The sequence below is a fragment of the Rhinoraja longicauda genome, chromosome 13 (genome assembly GCF_053455715.1).
Source record: "Rhinoraja longicauda isolate Sanriku21f chromosome 13, sRhiLon1.1, whole genome shotgun sequence".
In the NCBI taxonomy this organism is placed as follows: Eukaryota; Metazoa; Chordata; class Chondrichthyes; order Rajiformes; family Arhynchobatidae; genus Rhinoraja; species Rhinoraja longicauda.
In genome coordinates, this window is record NC_135965.1 from 12,303,112 (window position 1) to 12,331,092 (window position 27,981).

Below are 27,981 nucleotides of genomic sequence, written 5' to 3' on the forward strand. Positions count from 1 at the left end.
AGATATGTCAATAGCAAAAGGATAGTGAGGGATAAAATTGGTCCATTAGAGAGTCAGAGTGGACAGCTATGTGCTGAGCCGGAAGAAATGGGGGAGATATTAAACAATTTCTTTTCTTCGGTATTTACCGAGGAGAAGGATATTGAATTATGTGAGGTAAGCGAAACAAGTAGAGTAGTGATGGAAATTAGGAGGATTAAAGAAGAGGAGGTACGGACACTTTTGAAGAATATAAAAGTGGATAAGTCTCCAGGTCCTGATAGGATATTCCCTAGGACATTGAGGGAAGTTATGCAGAAATAGCAGGGGCCATGACGGAAATATTTCAAACGTCATTAGAAACAGGGATGGTGCCGGAAGATTGGCGCATTGCGCATGTTGTGCCTTTGTTTAAAAAAGGTTCTAAAAGTAAACCTAGCAATTATAGACCTATTAGTTTGACGTCTGTGGTGGGAAAATTAATGGAAAAGATACTTAGGGACAATATATATAATTATTTGGATAATCAAGGCCTGATTAGAAACAGTCAACATGGATTTGTGCCTGGAAGGTCATGTTTGACTAAACTTCTTGAATTTTTTGAAGAGGTTACCAGGGAAATTGATAAGGGCAAGGCTGTGGATGTTGTCTATATGGACTTCAGTAAGGCATTTGACAAGGTTCCACATGGAAGGTTGATTAAGAAGGTTAAATCGTTGGGTATTAATAGTGAGGTTGCAAGATGGATTCAACAATGGCTGAATGGGAGATACCAGAGGGTAACGGTTGACAATTGTATGTCAGGTTGGAGGCCAGTGTCTAGTGGAGTGCCCCAAGGATCTGTGTTGGGTCCACTGTTGTTTGTCATTTACATTAATGATCTGGATGATGGTGTGGCAAATTGGATTAGTAAATATGCACATGATACTAAGATAGGTGGAGTAGTTGATAGTGAGGTAGATTTTCAAAGTCTACAGAGAGACTTGGGCCTTTTGGAAGGGTGGGCTGAAAGATGGCAGATGGAGTTTAATGCTGATAAGTGTGAGGTGCTGCATTTTGGTAGGACAAATCAAAATAGGACGTACAGGGTAAATGGTAGGGAATTGAGGAATGCAGTGGAACAGAGGGATCTGGAAATAACTGTGCATTGTTCCCTGAAGGTGGAATCTCATGTGGATAGGGTGGTGAAGAAGGCGTTTGGTATGCTTGCCTTTATAAATCAGAGCATCGAGTATAGAAGTTGGGATGTAATGTTGAAATTGTACAGGGCATTGGTGAGGCCAAATCTGGAGTATGGTGTGCAGTTCTGGTCGCCAAATTATAGGAAGGATGTCGACAAAATGGAGAGGGTACAGAGGAGATTTACTAGAATGTTGCCTGGGTTTCAGCACTTAGGCTACAGAGAGAGGTTGAACAGGTTGGGTATTCTTTGGAGCGTAGAAGGTTGAGGGGGGACTTGATAGAGGTTTTAAAAATTTTGAGAGGGACGGACAGAGTTGACGTGGGTAGGCTTTTCCCTTTGAGAGTGGGGAAGATTCCAACAAGGGGACATAGCTTCAGAATTGAGGGACAAAGGTTTAGGGGTAACATGAGGGGGAACTTCTTTACTCAGAGGGTTGTGGCTGTATGGAATGGGCTTCCGGTGGAAGTGGTGGAGGCTGGCTCAATTTTATTATTTAAGAGTAAATTGGATAGGTATATGGATAGGAGGGGATTGGAGGGTTATGGTCTGAGTGCAGGTAGATGAGACTAGGTCAGGGAGAATGGTCGGCGTGGACTGGTAGGGCCGGACAGGCCTGTTTCCATGCTGTAGTTGTTATATGTTACATAATAATCTATAATTTAATGACAGTGTATGGTTTTTGCAACGTCAGGATATTCCAAACTACTTCATATTTTATTTGGTATCCGTTCAACCCATGATAAAGTGCTGTGGAAGGGCAGTCACTGTTTTTGTCAGTTGCCAGCTTAGCTCTAAATAGGGCATTTAGAAGTCAAAATTTGACCTGAATTATGCTTATTGTGAGATAGCTCTGATTATTACTATTTAATAATCAGTCATAAAGCATAGAAAAAGCCCTTTGGCCCACCAATGTAAGAGACATTTGGACAGGTATATGGATAGGATGGGTTTAGAGGGCTTTGGGCCAAGTGTAGGCAGGTGGGAGTGGTGTAGTTGGGGCATGTTGGTCGGTGTGGGCAAGTTGGGCCGAAGGGCCTGTTTCCTCACTGTATGACTCTATGACTAAGTCAATGCCAACCATCAAAAACCCATTTACACTCATTTCATTTTATCTCTTCTGAAATGTCACCATTCACCAAGACATTTGGCACAATTCATAGTTGTCAGTTAACCCACATAACCATGCTTCTTTGGATGTGGAAAGAATCTGGAGCATCCGACAAAAACCCAGGAGGTCACGGGGGGAACGTGTAAACTCCACATGGACAGCATTAGTCCAAGGTCATTGGAGCTATAAGAAGGCAGCTCCTTTAGCTGTACTGCCCCAGCACCACTGAACTGACCTAGGGTTGTCTTCGAATCAAGGAACAAGTAAATATCATGCAAAGGGATGTCAGCCATTTGAAAGAAACAAAATATATTAAATGTACATGCAGATGGTAAGAGGATGCAGTGGAATTTGAATAGGTGCATTTGTTCCAGTGTTTAAAGACCAACTGGTCAAGATGGTGGAGGAAGACTCAATCAAGAAAATAATATTATGAAGCAGCCTGTTTAATTATTGTAGACAGTAGCTTTGTGATGTGCCAGTAGTCAGTCTTGGGTGTATGTTGTTTTGTTTTATACTGTTTATGGCTACTTTAATAGTGTATCTGTGCTCTATTAACACCATCTTCAGTTACAGTGATCCAGTGTCAATCTGAACAAGAAAACTGAAAAACATTTAAACATTTTCACTGGTCTGTAATTTGCACAGTATAATAACTAAAGTACACAGGATCACTGTATGTCTAGTGTATTCTAGATCCCTTCAAAAAACACCAGAAGTATATGTCTGGAGAATAAACCTGTGTGGAATCGAAATAAACTGAATACAATGAAATGTGCCAGAATTCATAAAAATAGGAAACAAGCCTTCTAGATATGTTCTGTGTCAAATTTGGAGCAGAAATAATATTTAAAATAATTTCATTCTACCCAAAGGCTTACAAAATGTGCTCATAATTAATTCTCTAAAAATGTGCCCTATCATTCAGATGAGGTCATGTTCTATTAAGCTACAACTTAATTCTCAAAATATGCAGAAACTCTTGTCATTGGCACTGTATTGATGGGTGTCACAGAATCTCTCAGTGCAGTCGTTGCTAGGGAAAATCCTGAATAAATATGGCTCAGCTGTATTTAGTGAAACATTAGTATGCAAGAAATATATGGGACTGAAAGGTAATAGATCAGGCCAACCTCCTTCTTTGAAGAGGAGGCCTAGAATGAAAGGCCTAGAGTAGATGTGGAGAGGATGTTTCCAGTAGTGGGAGAGTCCAGGGCCAGAGGTCACAGCCTCGGAATAAAAGGATGCACCTTCAGAATGGAGATGAGGAATTTCTTTAGCCAGAGGGTGGTGAATATGTGGAATTCAGAGCCACAGACAGCTGTGCGGCAGTCATTTGGTGTTTTAAAGCAGAGATTAATAGTTTCTTGATCAGTAAGGGTGTCAAAGGTTACGGGGAGAAGGCAGGAGAATGGGGTTGAGAGGGAAAAGTAGATCAGTTATGATCAAATGGCGGAACAGACTTAATGGGCCGAATGGCTTAATTTTGCTCCTGTGTCTAATAATCTTTACTGGTGGAGTCTGAAGTCTTGTTAGTTCCACACTACATAATGTCTCGTAAGAGGTTGAGGTCATGACAGCCTTACAAAGGGCCCCTGGGAGTGAAGTGGGTGCATACAGAGCCAGAATTGTCCTTTAATACAATTGTCTCTTCCACCATTCCAAGAGGTTCTGGGTGATCCCTGTTCATAAATCCTTTTATGCCCTTGGCCAGAAAAAAATTATTGTTCTCTGATTTAAAGTTAGTAATTTAGCACATACACACTGGGGGCAGTTTACAATTTTACCAAAGCCAATTAAACTACACACCTGTACATCTTTGGAGTGTGGGAGGAAACTGCAGGAGCTGGAGAAATCCCACGCAGTCATGGGGAGAACGTATAAACTCCGTACAGACAGTACCCATAGTCAGGATCAAACCTGGGAATCTGCTGCTGTAAGGCAGCAACTCTACCACTGTGGAACTGTGCCACCCCATTAGTTCCTATCTGCCTTGGTGAATATAATGTAGAGGCCAATGAAACAGAAATCCAGTTGATGGGGCAGGAAGACGTTTTATAATTTTTAATTCTAATTTTAAAAAAATCTTTAATTAACGTTAATTTCCTTGGTAAGGCTGCTATTTGTTGATCAACCCTGGTGGATCTAAGAAACCTCTAGTGGCTATGAACCACTCTAGTCCATATTTGAAGTGGGTTAAGGCAACTCAGTGACTCACTAACTATGTGTAATAGGCAGTTGTGAATCAATCACATTTGGAAGCAACTGGAGAAGGGTGCAAGCCATACGAGGTCGAGTATTAACAATTTTATTCCCGATGGACATTTTGAGTCCGTTGGATTTTTACAGTAGTTTTTGTTGAAAGAATGTGATGGGGAAGGATTTCTGTTTCCACATGGTAGCATTAAATGCTGATATTCAAAAGTATGTGTCAGGAGAGAGATTCTCTCTCTTCACAATGGGATACATTTCAAATTGCTTCCCTGATCCTTCATTAGACCGTAGAAAATCACAGAATCGGAATAGACCCTTCGACTCACAATGTCTGTTCCGAGGATGGTGCCAAGATAAACTAATCTTGTCTGCCTCGGCATGATCAATATTCACGCATGATGGCAGCCTCGCTAACGATCTGTCTTGTCCTTTTCTTCGACGGAGATGCAACTTTTTCCGTATTGTATCTCCGTCCGCACTGCGGCCTGACATCGTGGAGCTGGTGGTCCCTTTGCTGGGGATCGTAGAACTGTCTTCGGGAGCTCCAAGCGGCAGGAGCTTCGACCACCCCGATCGCGGGAGCGTCGATCACCCCGATGCGGAAGCTTAGATCGCCGGCTGTGGGAGTTTTGATAGCCGCGACTGTGGATGGTTCGACTGCCCCGACCATGGGAGAAAAGGAGGGAAGAAGATAAGACTATTGCCTTCCATCATAGTTCAAATTCCTTGTATGTTCTTACATACTTGGCTAATAAATTGTTTGTGTCTTGTATCTTCTACTCGTTGCACATCCATGTGCCTATGTAAATGCCTCTGAAATGCCACTATCATACCTGACTCCACAACCACCCCTGGCAGTGCGTTCCAGGCACCCATCACCCTCTGTTCAAATAAAAAACTTGCCCCACGCTTCTCCTTTAAACTTTGCCCTCTCACCTAAAAGTTACACCCTCAAGTCTTTGACATTTACACCCAGGAAGAAAAGGTTTGGACTGTCTACTCTATTTAATCTTCTACTTTTTCCCCGCCTACCACTTAACATTTCCATGGGAGAATGACAAAGATTCATTATGTCCGATTGTGATGCATTATATCTAGTAAAACATAAGACACTTGCAAACATGGATTGAGGTATATGGTGCAGGCTGATGAGCAGCGTGGATTGACATCTTAATCGGCAACGGTATCGGCTGTGATCTGTGGGGCCTATTCCTGCGCCGCACTGTTCATGTGAAAAGTGTCGTTTGCCCTTTAATTAAAATTGAGCATTTCTGGAGTATTCTCAATGATGCACAAATTGTAATGGCTGCAAATCAATTTTGTTTTAAATCTCCAGACGAGGGCTGAATCCTCCGCACAGAGTCAAGTCAATCTCCATGACCACCTTCACACTGCAAGAAATTGAATTTCTGAGAACACATGGTAATGATGTAAGTGCGATTGAGAATTTGTTTGAATTTATTTACTTTATTTAATGAATTGACCAAGATATTGTTGGCGTTGACGTAATTTCTGTGTCTTTCATTTCTCAACTCAGCTGTTCTCTTGGATAAAATGACATGCAAATAATTTATGTTGGTAATTTGCAGGATGTTAAGGTTTCTGCCACGGGTTTACTTTGAATTCCTTGGATCTATTGGTAAAGGGGTCTATTTGACAATAGACAATAGGTGTAGGAGTAGGTTATTCAGCCCTTTGAACCAGCACCGCCATTCACCGTGATCATGGCTGATCATCCATAATCAGTACCCCGTTCCTGCCTTCTCCCCATATCCCTTGACTCTGCTATCATTAAAAGCTCTATCTAACTCTCTTGAAAGCATCCAGAGAATTGCCCTCCACTGCCTTCTGAGGCAGAGAATTCCACAGCTTCACATCTCTGAGTGAAAAGGTTTTTCCTCATCTCCGCTCCAAATGGCCTACCCCTTATTCTTAAACTGTGGCCCCTGGTTCAGGACTCCCCCAACATCGGGAACATGTTTCCTGCCTAGCGTGTCCAATCCCTTAATCTTATATGTTTGAATAAGCTCCCCTCTCATCCTTCTATACAAGCCCAGTCGCTCCAGTCTTTCAACGTACGGCAGTCCCGCCATTCCGGGAATTAACCTCGTGAACCTACGCTGCACTCCCTCAATAGCAAGAATGTCCTTCCTCAAGTTTGGAGACAAAAACTGCACACAATACTCCAGGTGTGGTCTCACTATGGCCCTGTACAACTGCAGAAGGACCTCTTTGCTCCTAAACTCCTCTTGTTATGAAGGCCAACATTCCATTGGCTTTCTTCACTGCCTGCTGTACCTGCATGCTTCCTTTCAGTGAATGATGCACTAGGACACCCAGATCTCGTTGTACGTCCCCTTTTCCTAACTTGACACCATTCAGATAATAATCTGCCTTCCTGTTCTTACCACCAAAGTGGATAACCTCGTATTTATCCATATTAAACTGTATCTGCCATGCATCCGCCCACTCACACAACCTGTCCAAGTCTCCCTGCAACCTCATAGCATCTTCCTCGCAGTTCACACTGCATCTAGGCTCCCCTCTCGGTCAATCGTTTTGAACTTCCAGCTCAAGCATTGCCTTGGATATATGAAAATGTTTCACATTTTAGACCACCTCACAACGATTATCAATTATTTTCCTGCTGTAGTTCTTTAAGTAATGACACCACGGATGAGAACTTCGTTAATCCCATGCCTCTGCTGCTTAAGCCAAAAAGGCAGGTGCTCTCCCATGCCTACGCGAAAATATTCCTGAGATCGTCCGAAAGTGGGACCTGCCTTTTTGCTAAGCTAACTCGTTAAACTAGCTCTTTTTGAGGAAAAATATTCCACAAGTACTCTTCAACTGGAGTTAATTGTCATATGCACAAATATGGTGAGGCACAAATACAAAATCTTGTTTGCATCATGGGCATCTTGCCTCAGACAAATACTCAAAAACAAATTATACATAAATTCTATAGGACAGTGAAAAGAAAAATTATGCAAAAACCGGACATTAGTACAAACACAGTTAGAAAACAGGTCGATAGTAGTGCACAAGGTGGTCTGTATTCCTTTGCTGAGATAGGATTAGAGTTGTGCAGGTTGGTTCAAGATTTTGATTGTTGTTCGAAAGTAGCTGTTCCTGAACCTGGTGTTGTGAGACTTCTGTACCTCCTGCCTGATGGTAGCAGCAAGAAAAGAGTACAGCCCAGATTGTGGTGACCCTTGATGATGGATGCTACCTTCTTAATGCAGCACTCATTGACATGCTTTCGTTGGTGGGGAAAGCCTGCAGCCTTTTGCATTCTTGTCCATTGTATTTGGCCTAACAGGTTGTAATGCAACTCGTCAAGATACTATCTCCAGTGCATCTTTAGACATTTGTTGGAGTATTCAGTGACAAATTTCTTCAAACCTCTGATAAAGTAAAGACACTGGCAAGCCTTCTTGATTATAACTATGTGCCTTCTTTTGGAATCATCTCAACCATAGCGTTGGACAAGTTCCCAATTGGAATTTTCAATTTCTTAGTTGAACTCAACCCATTTCTGCTTGGGCTTTGCGATTATTGTGTTTTTGCAGTATCCATGTGTGTTTAGCAATTGCTTCATGAGTTATTTAGGAGCACGCGTCTGTTCCATCAAAAAACTGAAAGCTAGAACAGAAATGAAAGAGAAATGAATTTTTAAAACATAGATGCATTTATGGTTCCTTCTCATACTCATTGAATAATGTAATTCACAATAATAGTTTACCTCTGCCATTATGAATACCGTGTAGTTAGTTTGAAATGATACGTTGGGGTACAATATATCTAAAAAAGATTCAAAATTTTTATTTCTCATACACCCCAGATGTGCTGAATGGGTCAGGTAATAATTCTAAAATTTCTGTTGCTATCTATCTAATGGAAGTATATAGTTATTCCAAGCTGAATCTTTTGCAGCTGCAATCTGAACTGGTGGTCTTATTGCAGGACAGGAATGGCTGTTGTTAATGAGTGCCATTGTAAAATGTATCTTCTCTGGAATAACAGCCCAAGAAATGGCTGGTGCAGTGTCAAGTCTGACCGTAACTCTTCTTTGCAAATTTTTGATGCAGATATTGGGCTTAAACGATATTGTTGACACACTTGCTTTCAGACATAGCTTTTTATGGTAAATTTCTGGAATATTATTGTATAGTTAACGTGAAAAATACTAAGATTTGTTTCAAAGCGAAATGTTGATCTGATCTGTTAGCTAACTGTACAAAGTTTAATGAAACTTCAAAATTTCTTGAAGATGTCCACACACACCAATGCCACGTGATATTTCTTATTAAGAGTCATAGAGTCGGATATTTCTTTTGTGGACAGAAGGGCCTTTCTCTCTGCTTTTCTCCATTCTATTGATATTTCTACATTAGTATTTGAATCAATTTTAATAACGAAGAACATAAGGCAGAATACAGAACAATACAGGAACAGGCTATTCGGCCTAACGCCTGTGCTCATCATGATACCAAATTTAAACTAATTGCATCTGCCTGCACATAGACTAATCTCTCTGTTCCCTGCCTGTTCATGTGCCTATCTAGATGTCTCTTTAACATTACTCAAGCAAAACACAAAGGACTGGAGGAACTCAGAGGGCAAGGTAGCATCTCTGGATCTCTGGAGGGAATGGACAGATGACATTTGAGGTTGGGACCCATCTTCTGATCAGTCTGAAGAAGAGTCCCAATCCGAAACACTGCCAGATGCTCTCCAGATGCTGCCTGACCTGCTGGGTTCCTCCAGTACTTTGTGTTTTGTTCACGATTCCAGCATTTGCATTTTCTCCCTTAAACCTTACTATGGTATCTACTTCCACCACTTCACCCGACAGCACATTCCAGGCACCTACCATTCTTTGTAAAACAAAAACTTGCCCCGTAAATCTCTTTAAACTTTCCCCCTCTCACCTAATTCTATGCCCACTAGTATTTGCCATTTCCACTCTGGGGAAAAAGCCTCTGGCTGTGTGCTCCTCAGCATCCAACTTTTCAGAAAATGCAATCAAACTGGAGGAACAACACCTCGTATTACACCTGGGTAATTTACAATCCGATGATATCAATACTGAATTTTCCAATTTCGAATTACCCTGGCCTCTGTGTTCTCCTTCCGATCCACCTCCAGCCCTCTCATTTTGGCCCCCTTTCCCGTACCCCCTTTAGTTCCCATCGCTCACTTTTGTCCCTCTCCTCATGGTTCCATCCACCTACTACCCACACATTTCACCCACAGGAACTTCTGCCCATCTAGTTTTTCACACCTCCACGTGTAGTTTTCACTTATCCCCTAATTGTTCCCATTATCACATCATTAGATTCCAAAACTATTAACCTTCCAGCAGCTGTCTCCAGCTTTACCTTCCCCTCATCTCACTCGGCTGTTCTTTTTTATCTGTTTTCACCTGTCATCTCCCTGCCTCTGACTCCCAACTCCACCCTTTCATCCTAGCCCACTTTGCTGCATTGTCCCTCTTCCTTCACCTCTCCTAAATCCACTGACTGACCCCTGTCTGACTCCTCTTCTTGCCTCTCTCCTCACTGTGTATTGGCTAACTTCCCTCTCCACTCTGTTCTAATGCAATGACTTGACCCGAAACCCAACAGTTTTCTTCTCCCTGCAGATGCTGTTTGAGCCACTGAATTCCTCCAGCAGTCTGTTTGTTTTTCATTTAAAATCTGTCCAATCTCTATTTATAGCTAATACTCTCTAATCCACACATCGTCCTGGTAATCTACTTCTGCATCCTCTTCAAAACCTCAACAGATGTCCCGTAATGCGGTGGCCAGATATGCACACAGTACTCCAAACATGACCTCATCAAAGTTTTATGCAGCTGCATCGTGGCTTCCCAGCCTTTATATTCAACGGCCTGACTGCTGAGTGCCAGCATGCTGTATGCATTCTTTACCATTCCATCTACTTCTGTTGTCACTTATTGGGAGCTATGTACTTCCACCGTAAGATCTTGAATAGTCTGTAAGCTTTGCATCAAATTTAAGTTAATTTTCCCATCAATTGATGTTATTCTTGGCATTTATATCCAGCAAAGAGACACCAGTACAAGAAACAACAGCTCAGGCAGTATATGTAGATAAATCAACAGTTAATGTGATGTTTCCATAGAAATGGAAAAGCTAACAAGGTTTGAACAAGGGAGGAGGCAATGGCACTACAAAAATCTGAGGGAAAATTTAAAAACTAGTGGAATTAACAGAGGAGAAAATATGATGACAAGGCGCAGTGAAATTCTGCATGCATACCCAATGTATTCATATAGCGGCCACCTACGGTGCCGACAAAGTTACAAAGTATGCCGGCTCCTCCCTTGTTCCCCCCCCCCCACACAGTGGTTCCCCACGCCGGGTCCCCATTGTCTTTTGTTCTCCCTCCCTCCCCATTGTCCATTGTTCTTTCCCCACCCTCACGGTGGTCCCCCCCATGCCCCCATCAACTTGACCCGCGAGGCGTCGCCTCGAGGCTTCATCGCTGCTGCCGCTGAGGTGTCACTGTGGCCGACACTCCACTTCACGTGCCCATCTTGTCTGTCAGTCGGCGCCATCATCGGCCGCTGCTCTGACCTCTCCGCAACGCTGCCGAGTCCACTACCGAGGCCTCTATGGTGCCGACCTGGGCCCCAACCTTGGGCTCCGTCGGCCACTCCGCCGACCCGGGGTCCAACCCGCGAGGCGAGGCTCTTCCGACGCACGAGGCCTGGCCAGGCTCCAACCCGGAGTATGATAGTGGAAAAAGGTCTGGATCTAGATCCAGTATTTCTTTCTCTCTTCGTTTAAGCCTTGTACCATCATTTAGCAGACTGAGGACAGAGCAGTAAGTGAAATCATGGCTGGGGTCTTGTTCCACAACCATAACAAGTATTTGCTGTATTGATTATTCCTATAGCAAACTGTAGTTCGCCATCTTCTATCAGTTCCTTATGGTAAAATATTAACAAAGGGTATTGAGAAAAACAGGGTAGTGACCGAAGGAAACTGAAAACTCTATTCCAGATCAAATGCTTTGAAAACTACAGTGCAAATTAGTGTATGGCAACAGTTAATACATGATCTCTGGAGATCAAATGACAAAAATTAAAGATCTCAGATCAAAAATGCATTTAGTTAAGATTATTTTTGCCTCTGTTGCAATTTTTCTGGATATAATTTTGTCTAGCATTACCTCTCAACTCTGCATTCATTTCCTTATTTGTAACACAAGTGAAGAAAGATGCCCAAAGCCTGTCTTTAACTATTGGCTTAGATTATAAATCTACTTTTAAAATTGCCCTTCTACATTTACGATATCATTAGTTTTCTTACTCAATGAGAATGAGAAAAGATTTTCATTTTAGCCAGAAATTTATAAGAACAAGCTTCGTCCTGTGCATCGGTGGCACGGCTTGTCATCATAGGATCATTTTCCTAATTGGATTTTGAACCTTTTCCAACCCTCTCAATTCTGCGTGTGCTTGCTGCACTCAGAGTGTTCCGTGACAGACTGTAAAGGTTTATAGTTTAATGAATTCTTGGAAGCGAAGCTTGCTGCAGAATCAAGCAGAATACTGTCCTACTTAAGAATTGCTATACTTTCAAATAATCAAATTTACATATTACTGAAATGGCACAATTTAGATGAGTTACCCAATGCTCCTGCCTTTATTAATAGTTAAACAATTGTTTCTTCATTTCAGGAAGAGCAGAGAAAAATAAAATAATAGTGACAAGAACTATTGACAGGTTTGTCCAATTTGCATTATGTAATTATTGCATTTAACCAGATGAGAACATAGAACAGTACTGCACAGGAAGAGGCCCTCTTGCCCACAATATCTCAACATGATGCCAAGACCAATTGTTATCTACCTGTGCATAATCCATATTCCTTCATCCTCTGCATATCCATATGCCTCTTAAATGCCACTACCATATGTGCCTCCACCACCAGCCCTGGCAGCACGTTCTAGGGACTCACCACCCTCTGTGTAAAAAAACGTTGTCCTGCACACCTCCATTATACTTTGCCCCTCTCACCATAAAGCTATGCCCTCTAGTATTTGACATTTCCATCCTGGGGAAAAGGTTCTGACTGTCTACCCTATCTATGCCTCTCATATTAATATACTTCTATCAGGTCTTCCCGCAACCTCCGGTGTTCCAGAGAAAGCAATCTAAGTCTGTACAACCTCTCCCTTAGCTAATACCCCCTAATCCAAGCAACATTCTGGATGGGCAGCAAAATTCAGTGTTCTTCCAATCAATTTCTGTTTTGATATAAACAGTATTAAGATATTGTGTGATTGATAAAGGTCGATAATGCTCGAGCTAAGCATCTATGAGGAGGAACGATGCCAAGTTTCAGCTTGGCTCTGTGATATTGCTGAGTCAAAAGGTTGTGGATCCAAACCAAATTCTCGAGAATTTAAGCATATAATCTAGACAGCTTCAGACGTGTATTTATGCATGGATTTTAATTTCAACAACTTAAGTAAGATCAACAGCATTATTCAAAGAAGAGTGGGACGTTTTACATGCATACATTACCATATGTTCCCAAAACAGTATCACCAAAAAAGCAGATTAATTGAGTCACTTATCTTAATCGTCTGTATGTGGGATCCTGTAGAGAGAAAAATGCTCATCTCTACATATCTATAAGTGGCACACATCAACAAAAAAATAGTTTTTGTACAAAATAATAGATGGCAAAAGAATATGAAAGATACTATATAAAGACAAGTTGGTTCTTCTGATATTTGATGCCCACAGACTGTTTTTGTTTCCTGTTTCTGCATATAAAAGAGTTCTCGGAAAGAGATAACAATTATTTAAGTTTTGTAATTTGTGCCAAAGGAATACTTAGGCAAAATAATAAGTCCTAAATTGTATTTAATTAATGAGTTGCAAGAAGTATTTAAAGTGGTATTAGATCACCAGAACACACCAGGCCTTTGCTCTACTCGCTTGCTATAAAAAGATTAACGTGGTCCTGACTGGAGAGAGATCTTGATCTCCTAGAAAATCCTCCTCGTTAATACATTCCCATGAATATTCCACTGCAAATAATTCCTTTTGGAACTGTGTGTTCACGTCTCAAAAACTTCTTGTAAGCACATTTTTCTCATTTGTCCCTCCAAATGAATTGATGATATGCAAAGCCTTAACCCCGAAGTGGAATTAGTTCACCTGTGAGTTGAAGAAGAATGAAATAAAAACAGGTTATTTAGCGATGCCATCTGTAACAGATTTTCGGAGAGTCTGTTTAAGGTAATGCGTCGAATAAATGTAGCCAATGCCTGATCCAAAATGTTCATGTTTTCTTCAAGGTGAATATTGAAGTCATAATTTTTTGTACTCATGATTCTGCTCTTGGTTGATTAAAGACAAAAATCCAACATATCACAAAACTCTACTAGTTTTGCATTCCGTGCAGTACATGCAGAATCAAATATATTTTGAAAAGTGCAAACGTTATAGACTTGAAATGAATATATACTGAGTACATAAACTGAGTTCCAAGAAAAAATACTTCCAAAATGCACTGATTAAAGTAGATATGGCAGCTAGCCATGATTATGTATTTTCCTCTTTGGTGAAATATAATATTTGCCTTGCACTGGGTATAGAGGCATGCAGGGAAAAAATAGCAAGCAATGTAGAATCCAGTCCTGGGAGTCCATGTGATCCAGATGCCTTCTGCATTCACCTTGTCCACTACACAAGTAGGCCAAACAAAATACACAAACAATATTAATTCTCTGGTTGCGTAGATAATCTGGCCAAGATGCATTACGTCCCCTCTCTTACATATTCAACTTATGATTCTGCATTTTGATTTTTATAAGTGATTTATATCGAAAAGCCAATAGAGTAAAACTTGAAATGTAAATTTTAGATGCAGAATGTTTGTAGCTATGTTTGGATCTGATTTGTTGCCTGGTTGTAACTATGTTTGGATCTTAGTTCATTTTCCCCTATAAGCTCTTGTATTTGAAATGTTTAACAATATTTTCTGTATTTTTCTAATTTAGGTGTGTAAACAGATTTGGCTTGGATTGTATGATGAAAAATCGTCAGTTTATCCCGATTTCAGAGATCCTCAAAAAGTCAAAGATTTCCTGCAGGAAAAATATGAGAAGAAAAGATGGTAAATGTCAAATCTCTGTGTGTTGACGTTGGTAATGGTGCCAGTCAGTGTTTATCTGTTTGGTTTGATTCTGTATGCAAGATCCTGGTGTGTATTTGTTCATGCCATGAGCTGTGATACCATTGGGAAGTTCATTATGGAAGCTCAAATGTCATGATGGGATGATGCAAGGAAGGAAGACAGCATATTGGTTATTGTTCCATGGGATCAGGTAGTATGTTTGATGTTTTGGCGTTCGTTGTGTGATGACAAATCATGGGAGGTACACATAGGGAAATGGACAAATATGTGGTGAAATGTGCAGATTGAAAGGGGATGAAATACATAGGTCGTGGAAGAGGAAAAATAATTAGTGGGCATTGGTACTGAAGTCATGTTGATACATGGACAAAGTAGCTGAGTTGTAGGAATGCTATGAACTCTATGAAGGTGCCCTGATAATGGGATCATACTTTGTAAAGTGTCATTCTTCCAACATTACTAGCTTTGTAGGAAATTATCTGATTGTTGCTCAGTATAGCATACAATACTGATTTGCTTAGGTTTCCTACAGTGATAAGTGGAACATAAGTATTAATTTATTAATGCCTTCAAAAGCTCAAAAGATTCTAACTCAGAATCCTTTAACTTTAGGACAAGTCCAAAACAGATGACCAAAAAGTACCTTGGCTTTCAGCACAGCTACACAGGTACCACTTTGTCATAATCCTGCTTTCATTACTCTAATGGGTGTGAAGGAAGCATAAGTAAGAATCTTAAATTGGAGTAAATAGAAGTGATCATAGTTGTTACTAATAAATGCTCTTTGCATAATGTTCTCTCAATCACAAACAATCTTTCCTTGTTAATTCTTTGCACACCTTCAAAACTGATTACTAATCTTTGCAATTGGACTGAATGGAAAAATTGATGTCTCAGAAGTGTGAAAAGGGAAAATTATGTACTTTAAAAATCTGTAGCAATTGAATTGGTCAGGATTGTTACCAGGTAGGCAAGTTTGTTGTTAGTTATCTGTGACATATAGCAGCAAATTAAAGAAATCTCGAATTATTGTTATTTTTTGGGACAGCTTTGCTAACATTTCTAAATAATACCAATATCAGCCCTCTAGTTTAAACTGAATTGTTTTTCTCTTTAGTTCATAAGGATAAAATGTTTGAGGAGAACTGGGGGAATACACAACTTGTGAGAAAGTTGCCTTCCCTCGGGCCAATTTGCACATCATGAATTAAAGGGTTCTGTTCTTGTTCTTGAATGAGTACTTCAGTTTGTATGTTACAAGAGAAGAGTAGGTGATGACTATAAAAGGGGATGCAAGGGTGTAGTATGTGGGAGCAATAGTGCTATGTAAGATCGACTGGCCGAAAGATAGTATGGGCTGTGTTCATAGGCATCTGACTTTTCCAGAGATGCTGCCTGACCCGCTGAGTTACTCCAGCATTTTGTGTCCACCTTTAGGAAATGGATGATCTGTATGTTTTAATCTACTTTAAGATCTGCCCTGCTGCACAGTGAGAAATGATTGCATCTGATTTTGAAATACAATTTCCTCTCACTTTCCCATAGAGAAGTCATTGTGATCACATTGTTAAAATATCAACAGAAGTGTAACCTATCAAAATAAAATAAAATGTAACAGTCAACGTTTAGTCCATTGAATCAAGCTTGCAGGACTTTCTGACACATTATGTCTTGTGAAGGTTCTAATTCTCTACTTTCAGTGAAGTTGTTTCATCATTAATATTGAATATTTCCACGGAGGTTTGTCCATCTACAGCTCCATGTAACAGCTTGTTCCATGGAGTAGCAAATCTTGAGACTTGCTTTATGGTCCTGATGTTACTAGATTCTATGAGGCTCCATCTTTGGTGGACAATTTTAAGTGTTTATCCCATGATAGAGAGCAAGGAAAGCTTAAAATATCCTTATATTGTCATATGTCTAAGTCTGGATAAACAAGATGGAAATAACTTGAAGAAGGGTCTCGACCCGAAACGTTACCCATTCCTTCTTTCCCAAGATGCTGCCTGACCCGCTGAGTTACTCCAGCATTTTGTATCTACCTGGAGTTATATTGCTGCTTGGGTTACCTTATGCCCTTGGGTCACCTTTGTCAGCAACCACCAACATTCTTTCCGGGTTCCAAGATTTGTTCATCCAACGGATAGTGGCATATTGCAGTCTCTCGAATTCAAAGGAAACGTTTCAGCGAGGAAAATGGCAATGCAACTCCCAGACTTAGTTTTGCATCTGTAGCCTATTAAAGGACAAAATAGACTGAAAACTGAGAGATACATTTTTTATGAAATGTAAAAGCTGTTAAAATATTCAGGATGATTAATTGAAGGAGACCGATAACCTCTGTCATGCAATCAAAATAATTGTAGCTGCGTTAATACTATTCATTTCATTGTACATTTCCTTGAAAGAATCACATTCTGAATCTTGCAGTATATACATCTATTCCTTCTCTTATTGTAACTGTATAGTTTCATTTATCTCTGAGGAATGGCATTGAAACATGTTTGGGATATTTTGCTTATACCAATGCACAAAAATGTGCTGCTGTGATGTCATGTACCAAAGCTGTTTTCATTGTCATTCTCTTCAAAATATGAGTTTAGTTTAGAATTTCATCTATATATCTATCTATCTATCTATCTATATTCTATATCTATATAATACTAAAACTCTGCGGTCCAACATTCCGTATGTATGTATGTATATGTGTATGTACGGAAGATTACTTACAAACCCTACTCCTCCTAGACGGTACACCAAAGCGCTACGATTTTTGTACCGCCGTATTCACCATTAACCTGGGCAACTATTGTAAGTACTTTCGTTCAAATTGAAGCTACCTTTTTAAAGCTAGAGAGATATTAAAGTTTAAATTTTCATTTCTAACCCTTTTCTTCAAGGGGCTACATTTGTTTCCAAAAGTTTACAGAAAAGGATTTAGTTTTCAGCAAGGATTTAGTTTTCAGCTTGTGACGGCGGCTACATTGTTTCGAAAAGCTTCCAAGAAGTCTTTTTTGTTATTGCAAGTCAAGTCAAGTCAAGTCAAGTCACTTTTATTTGTATAGCACATTTAAAAACAACCCACGTTGACCAAAGTACTGCACATCTGAGTGGGGCTGGGGGAGGAGAGAATGGGGGGTGTGGGGACGGGCCCAACGGGCCCTCCCCAACGGGCACACTTGGAGAGTAAGGGTGGGGCTGGGGGAGGAGAGAATGGGGGGTGTGGGGATGGGCCCAACGGGCCCTCTTTTCTAGTATAATACTAAAACTCTGCGGTCCAACATTCCGTATGTATGTATGTATATGTGTATGTACGGAAGATTACTTACAAACCCTACTCCTCCTAGACGGTACACCAAAGCGCTACGATTTTTGTACCGCCGTATTCACCATTAACCTGGGCAACTATTGTAAGTACTTTCGTTCAAATTGAAGCTACCTTTTTAAAGCTAGAGAGATATTAAAGTTTAAATTTTTCATTTCTAACCCTTTTCTTCAAGGGGCTACATTTGTTTCCAAAAGTTTCCAGAAAAGGATTTAGTTTTCAGCAAGGATTTAGTTTTCAGCTTGTGACGGCGGCTACATTGTTTCGAAAAGCTTCCAAGAAGTCTTTTTTGTTATTGCAAGTCAAGTCAAGTCAAGTCAAGTCACTTTTATTTGTATAGCACATTTAAAAACAACCCACGTTCACCAAAGTACTGCACATCTGATTAGGAAAAAAACCCAAAACATCTGATTAGGAAAAAAAAAAAAAAAAGAAGGCTATAGTGGTCACTTGACATACACAGATCAGGAGGACAGAGTAAGAGTGGGGCTGGGGGAGGAGAGAATGGGGGGTGTGGGGACGGGCCCAACGGGCCCTCCCCAACGGGCACACTTGGAGAGTAAGAGTGGGGCTGGGGGAGGAGAGAATGGGGGGTGTGGGGACGGGCCCAACGGGCCCTCTTTTCCGGGCCCAACGGGCACACTTGGAGAGTAAGAGTGGGGCTGGGGGAGTGAGAATGGGGGGTGTGGGGACGGGCCCAACGGGCCCTCTTTTCTAGTCTATCTTCTATATAATACTAAAACTCTGCGGTCCAACATTCCGTATGTATGTATGTATATGTGTATGTACGGAAGATTACTTACAAACCCTACTCCTCCTAGACGGTACACCAAAGCGCTACGATTTTTGTACCGCCGTATTCACCATTAACCTGGGCAACTATTGTAAGTACTTTCGTTCAAATTGAAGCTACCTTTTTAAAGCTAGAGAGATATTAAAGTTTAAATTTTCATTTCTAACCCTTTTCTTCAAGGGGCTACATTTGTTTCCAAAAGTTTACAGAAAAGGATTTAGTTTTCAGCAAGGATTTAGTTTTCAGCTTGTGACGGCGGCTACATTGTTTCGAAAAGCTTCCAAGAAGTCTTTTTTGTTATTGCAAGTCAAGTCAAGTCAAGTCAAGTCACTTTTATTTGTATAGCACATTTAAAAACAACCCACGTTGACCAAAGTACTGCACATCTGATTAGGAAAAAAACCCAAAACATCTGATTAGGAAAAAAAAAAAAAAAAGAAGGCTATAGTGGTCACTTGACATACACAGATCAGGAGGACAGAGTAAGAGTGGGGCTGGGGGAGGAGAGAATGGGGGGTGTGGGGACGGGCCCAACGGGCCCTCCCCAACGGGCACACTTGGAGAGTAAGAGTGGGGCTGGGGGAGGAGAGAATGGGGGGTGTGGGGACGGGCCCAACGGGCCCTCTTTTCCGGGCCCAACGGGCACACTTGGAGAGTAAGAGTGGGGCTGGGGGAGTGAGAATGGGGGGTGTGGGGACGGGCCCAACGGGCCCTCTTTTCTAGTATAATACTAAAACTCTGCGGTCCAACATTCCGTATGTATGTATGTATATGTGTATGTACGGAAGATTACTTACAAACCCTACTCCTCCTAGACGGTACACCAAAGCGCTACGATTTTTGTACCGCCGTATTCACCATTAACCTGGGCAACTATTGTAAGTACTTTCCTTCAAATTGAAGCTACCTTTTTAAAGCTAGAGAGATATTAAAGTTTAAATTTTCATTTCTAACCCTTTTCTTCAAGGGGCTACATTTGTTTCCAAAAGTTTCCAGAAAAGGATTTAGTTTTCAGCAAGGATTTAGTTTTCAGCTTGTGACGGCTACATTGTTTCGAAAAGCTTCCAAGAAGTCTTTTTTGTTATTGCAAGTCAAGTCAAGTCAAGTCAAGTCACTTTTATTTGTATAGCACATTTAAAAACAACCCACGTTGACCAAAGTACTGCACATCTGATTAGGAAAAAAAAAAAAAACATCTTGGAGAGTAAGAGTGGGGCTGGGGGAGGAGAGAATGGGGGGTGTGGGGACGGGCCCAACGGGCCCTCCCCAACGGGCACACTTGGAGAGTAAGGGTGGGGCTGGGGGAGGAGAGAATGGGGGGTGTGGGGACGGGCCCAACGGGCCCTCTTTTCTAGTCTATCTATATAATACTAAAACTCTGCGGTCCAACATTCCGTATGTATGTATGTATATGTGTATGTACGGAAGATTACTTACAAACCCTACTCCTCCTAGACGGTACACCAAAGCGCTACGATTTTTGTACCGCCGTATTCACCATTAACCTGGGCAACTATTGTAAGTACTTTCGTTCAAATTGAAGCTACCTTTTTAAAGCTAGAGAGATATTAAAGTTTAAATTTTTCATTTCTAACCCTTTTCTTCAAGGGGCTACATTTGTTTCCAAAAGTTTCCAGAAAAGGATTTAGTTTTCAGCAAGGATTTAGTTTTCAGCTTGTGACGGCTACATTGTTTCGAAAAGCTTCCAAGAAGTCTTTTTTGTTATTGCAAGTCAAGTCAAGTCAAGTCAGTTTTATTTGTATAGCACATTTAAAAACAACCCACGTTGACCAAAGTACTGCACATCTGATTAGGAAAAAACAAACAAACATCTGATTAGGGAAAAAAAAAAAGAATGAAGGCTATAGTGGTCACTTGACATACACAGATCAGGAGGACGGGCCCAACGGGCACACTTGGAGAGTAAGAGTGGGGCTGGGGGAGGAGAGAATGGGGGGTGTGGGGACGGGCCCAACGGGCCCTCTTTTCCGGGCCCAACGGGCACACTTGGAGAGTAAGAGTGGGGCTGGGGGAGTGAGAATGGGGGGTGTGGGGACGGGCCCAACGGGCCCTCTTTTCTAGTATAATACTAAAACTCTGCGGTCCAACATTCCGTATGTATGTATGTATATGTGTATGTACGGAAGATTACTTACAAACCCTACTCCTCCTAGACGGTACACCAAAGCGCTACGATTTTTGTACCGCCGTATTCACCATTAACCTGGGCAACTATTGTAAGTACTTTCGTTCAAATTGAAGCTACCTTTTTAAAGCTAGAGAGATATTAAAGTTTAAATTTTTCATTTCTAACCCTTTTCTTCAAGGGGCTACATTTGTTTCCAAAAGTTTCCAGAAAAGGATTTAGTTTTCAGCAAGGATTTAGTTTTCAGCTTGTGACGGCTACATTGTTTCGAAAAGCTTCCAAGAAGTCTTTTTTGTTATTGCAAGTCAAGTCAAGTCAAGTCAAGTCAAGTCAGTTTTATTTGTATAGCACATTTAAAAACAACCCACGTTGACCAAAGTACTGCACATCTGAATAGGAAAAAACAAACAAACATCTGATTAGGGAAAAAAAAAAAGAATGAAGGCTATAGTGGTCACTTGACATACACAGATCAGGAGGACGGGCCCAACGGGCACACTTGGAGAGTAAGAGTGGGGCTGGGGGAGGAGAGAATGGGGGGTGTGGGGACGGGCCCAACGGGCCCTCTTTTCCGGGCCCAACGGGCACACTTGGAGAGTAAGAGTGGGGCTGGGGGAGTGAGAATGGGGGGTGTGGGGACGGGCCCAACGGGCCCTCTTTTCTAGTATAATACTAAAACTCTGCGTTCGTATGTAGGGATGTATGTGTGTATGTACGGAAGTTTAACTTACAAACCCTACTCCTCCAAGACGGTACACCAAAGCGCTACGATTCTTGTACCGCCGTATTCACAATTAACCTGGGCAACTATTGTAAGTACTTTCGTTCAAATTGAAGCTACCTTTTTAATGCTAGAGAGATATTAAAGTTTAAATTTTCATTTCTAACCCTTTTCTTCAAGGGGCTACATTTGTTTCCAAAAGTTTCCAGAAAAGGATTTAGTTTTCAGCAAGGATTTAGTTTTCAGCTTGTGACGGCTACATTGTTTCGAAAAGCTTCCAAGAAGTCTTTTTTGTTATTGCAAGTCAAGTCAAGTCAAGTCAGTTTTATTTGTATAGCACATTTAAAAACAACCCACGTTGACCAAAGTGCTGCACATCTGATTAGGAAAAAAAAAACAAACATCTGATTAGGAAAAAAAAAAAAAAAAGAAGGCTATAGTGGTCACTTGACATACACAGATCAGGAGGACGGGCCCAATGGGCACACTTGGAGAGTAAGAGTGGGGCTGGGGGAGTGAGAATGGGGGGTGTGGGGACGGGCCCAACGGGCCCTCTTTTCCGGGCCCAACGGGCACACTTGGAGAGTAAGAGTGGGGCTGGGGGAGGGAGAATGGGGGGTGTGGGGACGGGCCCAACGGGCCCTCTTTTCTAGTGTTTATATAAAATTTGTACCAAATTTAGTTTAAATCATTTTTTTCCCCTTGTTTGGTGTAAGCCTTGTTCAGCCTTAATTACTGGGATATTCCTATATTGTCGTATATCAAAGTCTGGATAAACAAGATGGAAATAACTGGTATTCCTTAATTACTGGAAATGTTGACATTTATTGCCCATCCCATATCACTAAGAAGGCAATTATGTTGATTAATCTGGAGTTGCGTTTGATTCAGAAACGGAAAGTTAAGTACACTCACTGTTGGAATAAGTGTGAAATGGCTCCATTGTGTCAGCGTTGCCTGAGTGCCATTCTGATTTATCGTGGCAGCACTGATGTTCCTTCAACACAGTGCTAATCTTTTGATGACCATTGCCGCTCTGACTTAGAGCATCACGATTCATTTTGTGCTTTCTTTGTTAGGTTTGTGCCGGCTGAACGAGCCTGGGCCGTAGCAGCAGCCCATGCATCTATCTCAGGTTCCTCCGCCAGCAGTGCAAGTAGTACTCCAGAAATCAAGCCAGGAAAGTCGCAAACCTCTGACACAACACCTGCTCTTCCCCCGAATAAAGGGACACCAACCCAAGTAAGTAAAGGCTCACAATCTGAATCAAACTTTCATAATTATGTAATTTATCTCAAATGGCCTATCATGCCAGTTAATGTGGCAGCAAGATCGGCAAAAGGAATAAGAAAAACGACTAATTAATCCTTTGTTGTTGGTGGAAGGAATGGGCATTAATGATTGGAGAGACACAAAATGTTGGAGTAACTCAGTGGGCATTTCGGGCCAGTACCCTTCTTCAGAGCCAATCTGAAAAGTCACCTATCCATGTTCTCCAGGGATGCTGCCTGACCCATTGAATTACTCCAGTATTTTGTGTGTCTCCTTGGCAAACCAGCATCTGCAGTTCTTTGATTTTCAATGCACCAAAAATGCCACGGTTTTCACTGTGGGTGCATCTGAAAATCTAAGTCCAAATTGTGTGCAAAATTTCTTAGTTTACCTGACCCATGATTGAAGTTTCTGCTTGAACAAATGTGTATAATTGTGTGAGAATCCTTTCATATTTTTCTTATTTCCTATACATTAAGACAGTGCTTCTTAAACTGCTGAATGGATCACCCAAGGGTGAATGAAATTAATTTTGGGGTGAATGAAACTTGACGGGTGAATGACTTAATTTATTCAGATATTTATATATTTTTTTCTATACTTAAAAAAGGCATTGCCATTAAAGTGGTTAGTAAGCTCTTAATGGTTTTAATGGCCCTGGAGCTAGAAATGTTTTCTCTCTACCTATGGTTTTCTAATTTCAAAGTAGCAGGATATTTCCCAAAGTTACTGTAATATAACCTTTTATCGAAGACAAGACGAGCTAGTGGGATCATAAATTTATAAATGGCAACACTGGAAGATCGTCGTAGGCAACTGTTGAAGTGTAACTTTAATTCGTGTTGCCAATTTAGCTACTTAATAATAATATTCATTTATTGTCATTGCAACGAGTACAACGAAATTAAAAAAATAGCCAATCCTGACGGTGCGTAAAAACATATATGCAATAAATGCAAAAACAAATAAATACAATTATATTAAGTACAAAAGATTTTTGAACAGTGTTGCCTAGTGCAGAAGGTAGTGTTCAGTTCTCGTATGGCCCTGGGGTAAAAACTGTTCTTAAGTCTGTTTGTTCGGGATTTGATCGACCTGAAACGTCGACCAGAGGGCAGATGAACAAACAGACGGTGGCCGGGGTGGGATGGATCTTTTATTATTTTGCCTGCTCTACTGAGGCAGTGTAGGCTGAACAGGTGCTCCAGAGAGGGCAGTGAGCAGCCGATGATCTTCTGGGCCGTCGTGATGACCCTCTGAAGGGCCTTCCTGTCCTTTTCTGAGCAGCTAGCATACCATGTGGTTATACAGTATGCCAGCACACTCTCGATGGAGCAGCGATAGAAGGACATCATGAGCTTCTCCTGCAGGTTGGTTTTCCTGAGGATCCTCAGGAAGTGGAGTCTCTGCTGTGCCTTCTTCACTGTGGTGATGGTGTTGGTAGACCAGGTAAGATCCTCTGCGATGTGCGTACCCAGGAACCTGAAAGCGGGTACCCTTTCCACACAGACCCCATTGATGTAGAGTGGGTCGTATTCTACACTGGTTTTCCTGAAGTCAATTATAAGTTCCTTTGTTTTGGAGGAGTTCAGGACAAGATTGTTCACTGAACACCATGCTGCCAGCCTTTGGATTTCATCCCTGTAGTCTGTCTCATCTCCTCCTGAGATGAGTCCAACCACAGTCGTGTCATCCGCGAACTTGATGATGGTGTTGGTGGGATGGGTGGGGGCGCAGTCGTGAGTGTAGAGGGAGTAAAGGATGGGGCTCAACACACAGCCCTGTGATGGGGCTCAACACACAGCTCAGTGTAATGGTGGAGGAGAGGTGAGGGCCTATTTTGACGGTCTGGGGGCGGTTGGTCAGGAAGTCCTTGATCCATTGGCAGATGGTTTGGGAAAATCCAAGGTCAGAAAGTTTGGTGACCAGTCTGCTCGGGATGACCGTGTTAAAGGCAGAGCTGAAGTCGAGGAAAAGCATCCTCACATAGCTCCCCTGGTGTTCAAGGTGGGTCAGTGCAGTGTGAAGAGCAGTGTCGATGGCATCCCCTGTAGACCTATTTGCTCTGGAGGCAAACTGGTATGGGTCGAAGGTGGGTGGGAGGCTGGCTTTGATGTGCTGCAGGACCAGTCTCTCGAAGCACTTTGTGATGACCGGTGTGAGTGCTACCAGACGGTAGTCGTTAAGGCCGCTGATGACAGACTTTTTCGGCAGTGGGATGATTGTGGCGGGCTTCAGGCAGGGAGGGATGGTGGATTTTAAAAGGGACAGGTTGAAGATTTTTGTGAAGACCTCAGATAATTGGTCTGCACATTCCCTCAGCACTCTGCCCGTCACACCATCGGGGCCTGCAGCTTTCCTGGGATTCACTGCTCTGAGCACGCACTTGACATCATACTCCTGCACAGTGAAGGTGTTGCTGTCAGGTGCTGGAGAGGGTGTTATGTCTGCCACTGCAGCTTTCACCTCGAAACGAGCAAAGAAACAGTTAAGTTCCTCTGCCAGCGAGGCGTCGCCGTCGGCAGTCGTGCGGTTGCTGGTCTTGTAGTTGGTGATGTGCTGGATGCCTTGCCATACCCGCCGTGGGTCATTGTTGGTAAAGTGGTCCTCAATCTTCCTCTTGTAGGACGCTTTGGCATCCTTGATGCCTCTCTTCAGGTTGGTTCTAGCAGCACTGTATAGAGCTCTATCACTAGACCTGAAGGCGGTGTTATGGTCCTTGAGGAGAGACCTGACATCCTTTGTCATCCAGGGCTTCTGATTGGGGTACAACCGGATACGTTTGTCGACGGTGACATTGTCAACACAGTTTTGGATGTAGCAGAGTACAGTTGATGTATACTCCTCCAAGTCCTGATCCTCAAAAATATCCCAGTTGGTCCTTTCGAAGCAATCCTGCAGCTGCGAGGAAGCTCCTTCAGGCCATGTCTTAACAGTCTTTATGGTGACTGGAGCTTTCCTCCTGAGTGGGGTGTATGCTGGAGTTAAGAATATGGACAGGTGATCTGACTGCCCCAGGTGTGGTAGTGGTGCTGACCTGAAACCCTTCTTAATATTTGAATAAACCTTGTCTAGTGTGTTTTTCCCCCTGGTAGCACATCTTATGTGTTGTTCAAGTTTCGGGAGAACTGACTTTAGGTCTGCATGATTGAAGTCCCCGGCTATGATGTGGGCTGCTTCTGGATATGTGCTCTGTTGTGAGTTTATTGCACCGAGCAGGTAGCCTAAAGCTGTGCTAGCGTTAGCATTCGGTGGGATGTAGACTGCTGTTACTATAACCCCTGTAAATTCACGACCGATGCATGTTGGCGTTGAACCGGCCGACCCCTGTGCGGAGCCGGTTCAGGACGACCCACTCTTTGCGGGGCATGTCCAAGCAGGGTGGGGCTGTGGTGTTTGGTGCGACAGTGAATTGAGGAGGTGGCGATGTCTGTTCCCAGCTGGTTCTCCATGCTCCAAGTATGTTGAAACTGGAGCCACAGAGGGTCGCTGCATGTCGGGAGAAAGGGTGACGAGATGACAGGCGTTGAGGTCCCAGTTGCTGTGAATCCTGGGCGAGGTGGTGCAAAGGATGTTTGGCGTCTGATGGGGCCTTGCACACCAGCCTATGGGAGAAGAACTCTCTGCGAAGCTTGGCGGGTGCGATACCTGCGATCACCGGCAGGAGATTCGTCTTTGTTGAAGAACCTAACGAAACCAGCTCTAGACGAAGAGTGTGCAGGGGAAGTAGTTCATTTTTGTAAGAAAGTGAACTGATCAGGACTCGAGAGGAGGTATGTTCAGGAGAACATGTCACTTGTGAAGGGTGACAAGGAAACTGAGGATAACGAACTTAAAAATGCAGTTATATATGTTACAGATGATGACTCTGTTAATGATACGGGCGGTCGGGGAAGAGCTGTCTGTCCGTGGGCGTGGGGAAGAGAGTGGAAGTTTTGTTGCCTCCATCACAGCGAGGGGGTGTTTGGAGTCACTGTGATGGACGTTTGTGTTGGGGTCATGTGTCTTGTGTTCTTTTTTTTTTTGTGTGACTGCTATGTAATTTCGTTCGGTACCTTGGTACCGAATGACAAATAAAGCTCTGTATCTGTAAGGAAAAACTTAATCTCAAGAGAAAATACCAGACCCAAAGTATCCTCTCCTCAAAACTCAAGAAAAGAAAGTGGAACGAAGAATATATCGAGTATGGCTTTTTCCTTCCCCAAAATGAACTAACAAGCCCTACTCCCTCAAGTCAGTGCATGTTTTGCAGTGTAAAATATAGCAATCAGTGCCTGGCTCCTTCAAAATTACAGACTCATTTAAGAACAAAGCATAGCAATCATCAAAACAAGTCCATACAGTTTTTCAAAAACACTCGTGAGTATTTGTGGAAGCAGCAGAATTTCTTCCAGTCGATGGTAAAGAATGACACTGCGACTAAAAATTCTCTTCTTCTTGCCTCTCTTCAAATAGCACATGTGCTCATGAAAGAAGAAAAGCCATACACCGAGGCTGAGAAAGTTGTCAATCCATGTTTGAAAATCGTTGCCAATCTACTACATGGTGGAAAGCAAGCAGTGATAAAGTATTGCAAATTCCTTTGTCCAATGACACAATGAAACTTCGATCTACTATGATTGCTGAAGATCTGAAGCATCAGCTGATGGCGAAACTGTTGGAAGCACCATTTTTCACTCTGCAGTTTGATGAAACTACGGACATTAAAAACGATGCACAACTCATTTGTCATTTCCCGGATCAAAGCTTGGGAAAAATTGTGGAGCATTATCTCTTTTGCTTGCCAGTCGGAGAGCAAAATACAGGTGAATTTATTTTCTCCAAGCTTGACGAATTCATGGAAAATGAAAATTTATCTTGGAGCAAATGTGTTGCTGTGATTACAGACGGTGCTGCAGCCATGATGGGGAAACATAAAGGAGCCACCGCTCACATCAAAGAAAAATCCCATCATTGCAGCTTTTTACATTGTTGTTTACATCGGGAAGCACTGGTTGCCAAGAAACTGAACACTTGTTGCAATGACCAGAAAATTAAGCTGGAAGAATTGTT

The 27,981-nt window shown here is 42.1% G+C and overlaps 1 protein-coding gene across 9 annotated transcripts in view; it reads left to right on the forward strand.

Annotated features, from left to right (window-relative positions):
- The window catches only part of agfg1a (ArfGAP with FG repeats 1a), a 55,031-nt gene that overhangs the window by 2,715 nt on the left and 24,335 nt on the right, over positions 1–27,981 (forward strand). For 6 of the 9 annotated variants that reach the window (XM_078410359.1, XM_078410361.1, XM_078410362.1 and 3 more), the window contains exons 2-4: positions 5,821–5,914; positions 14,536–14,651; positions 22,737–22,899. In XM_078410359.1, coding sequence (XP_078266485.1) covers positions 5,821–5,914; positions 14,536–14,651; positions 22,737–22,899 — 373 coding nt within the window. Of the gene's footprint in view, positions 1–5,820; positions 5,915–12,198; positions 12,245–14,535; positions 14,652–15,284; positions 15,341–22,736; positions 22,900–27,981 lie in introns of those variants that run through there. The other 3 variants (XM_078410366.1, XM_078410367.1, XM_078410365.1) reach the window with 3 other exon arrangements.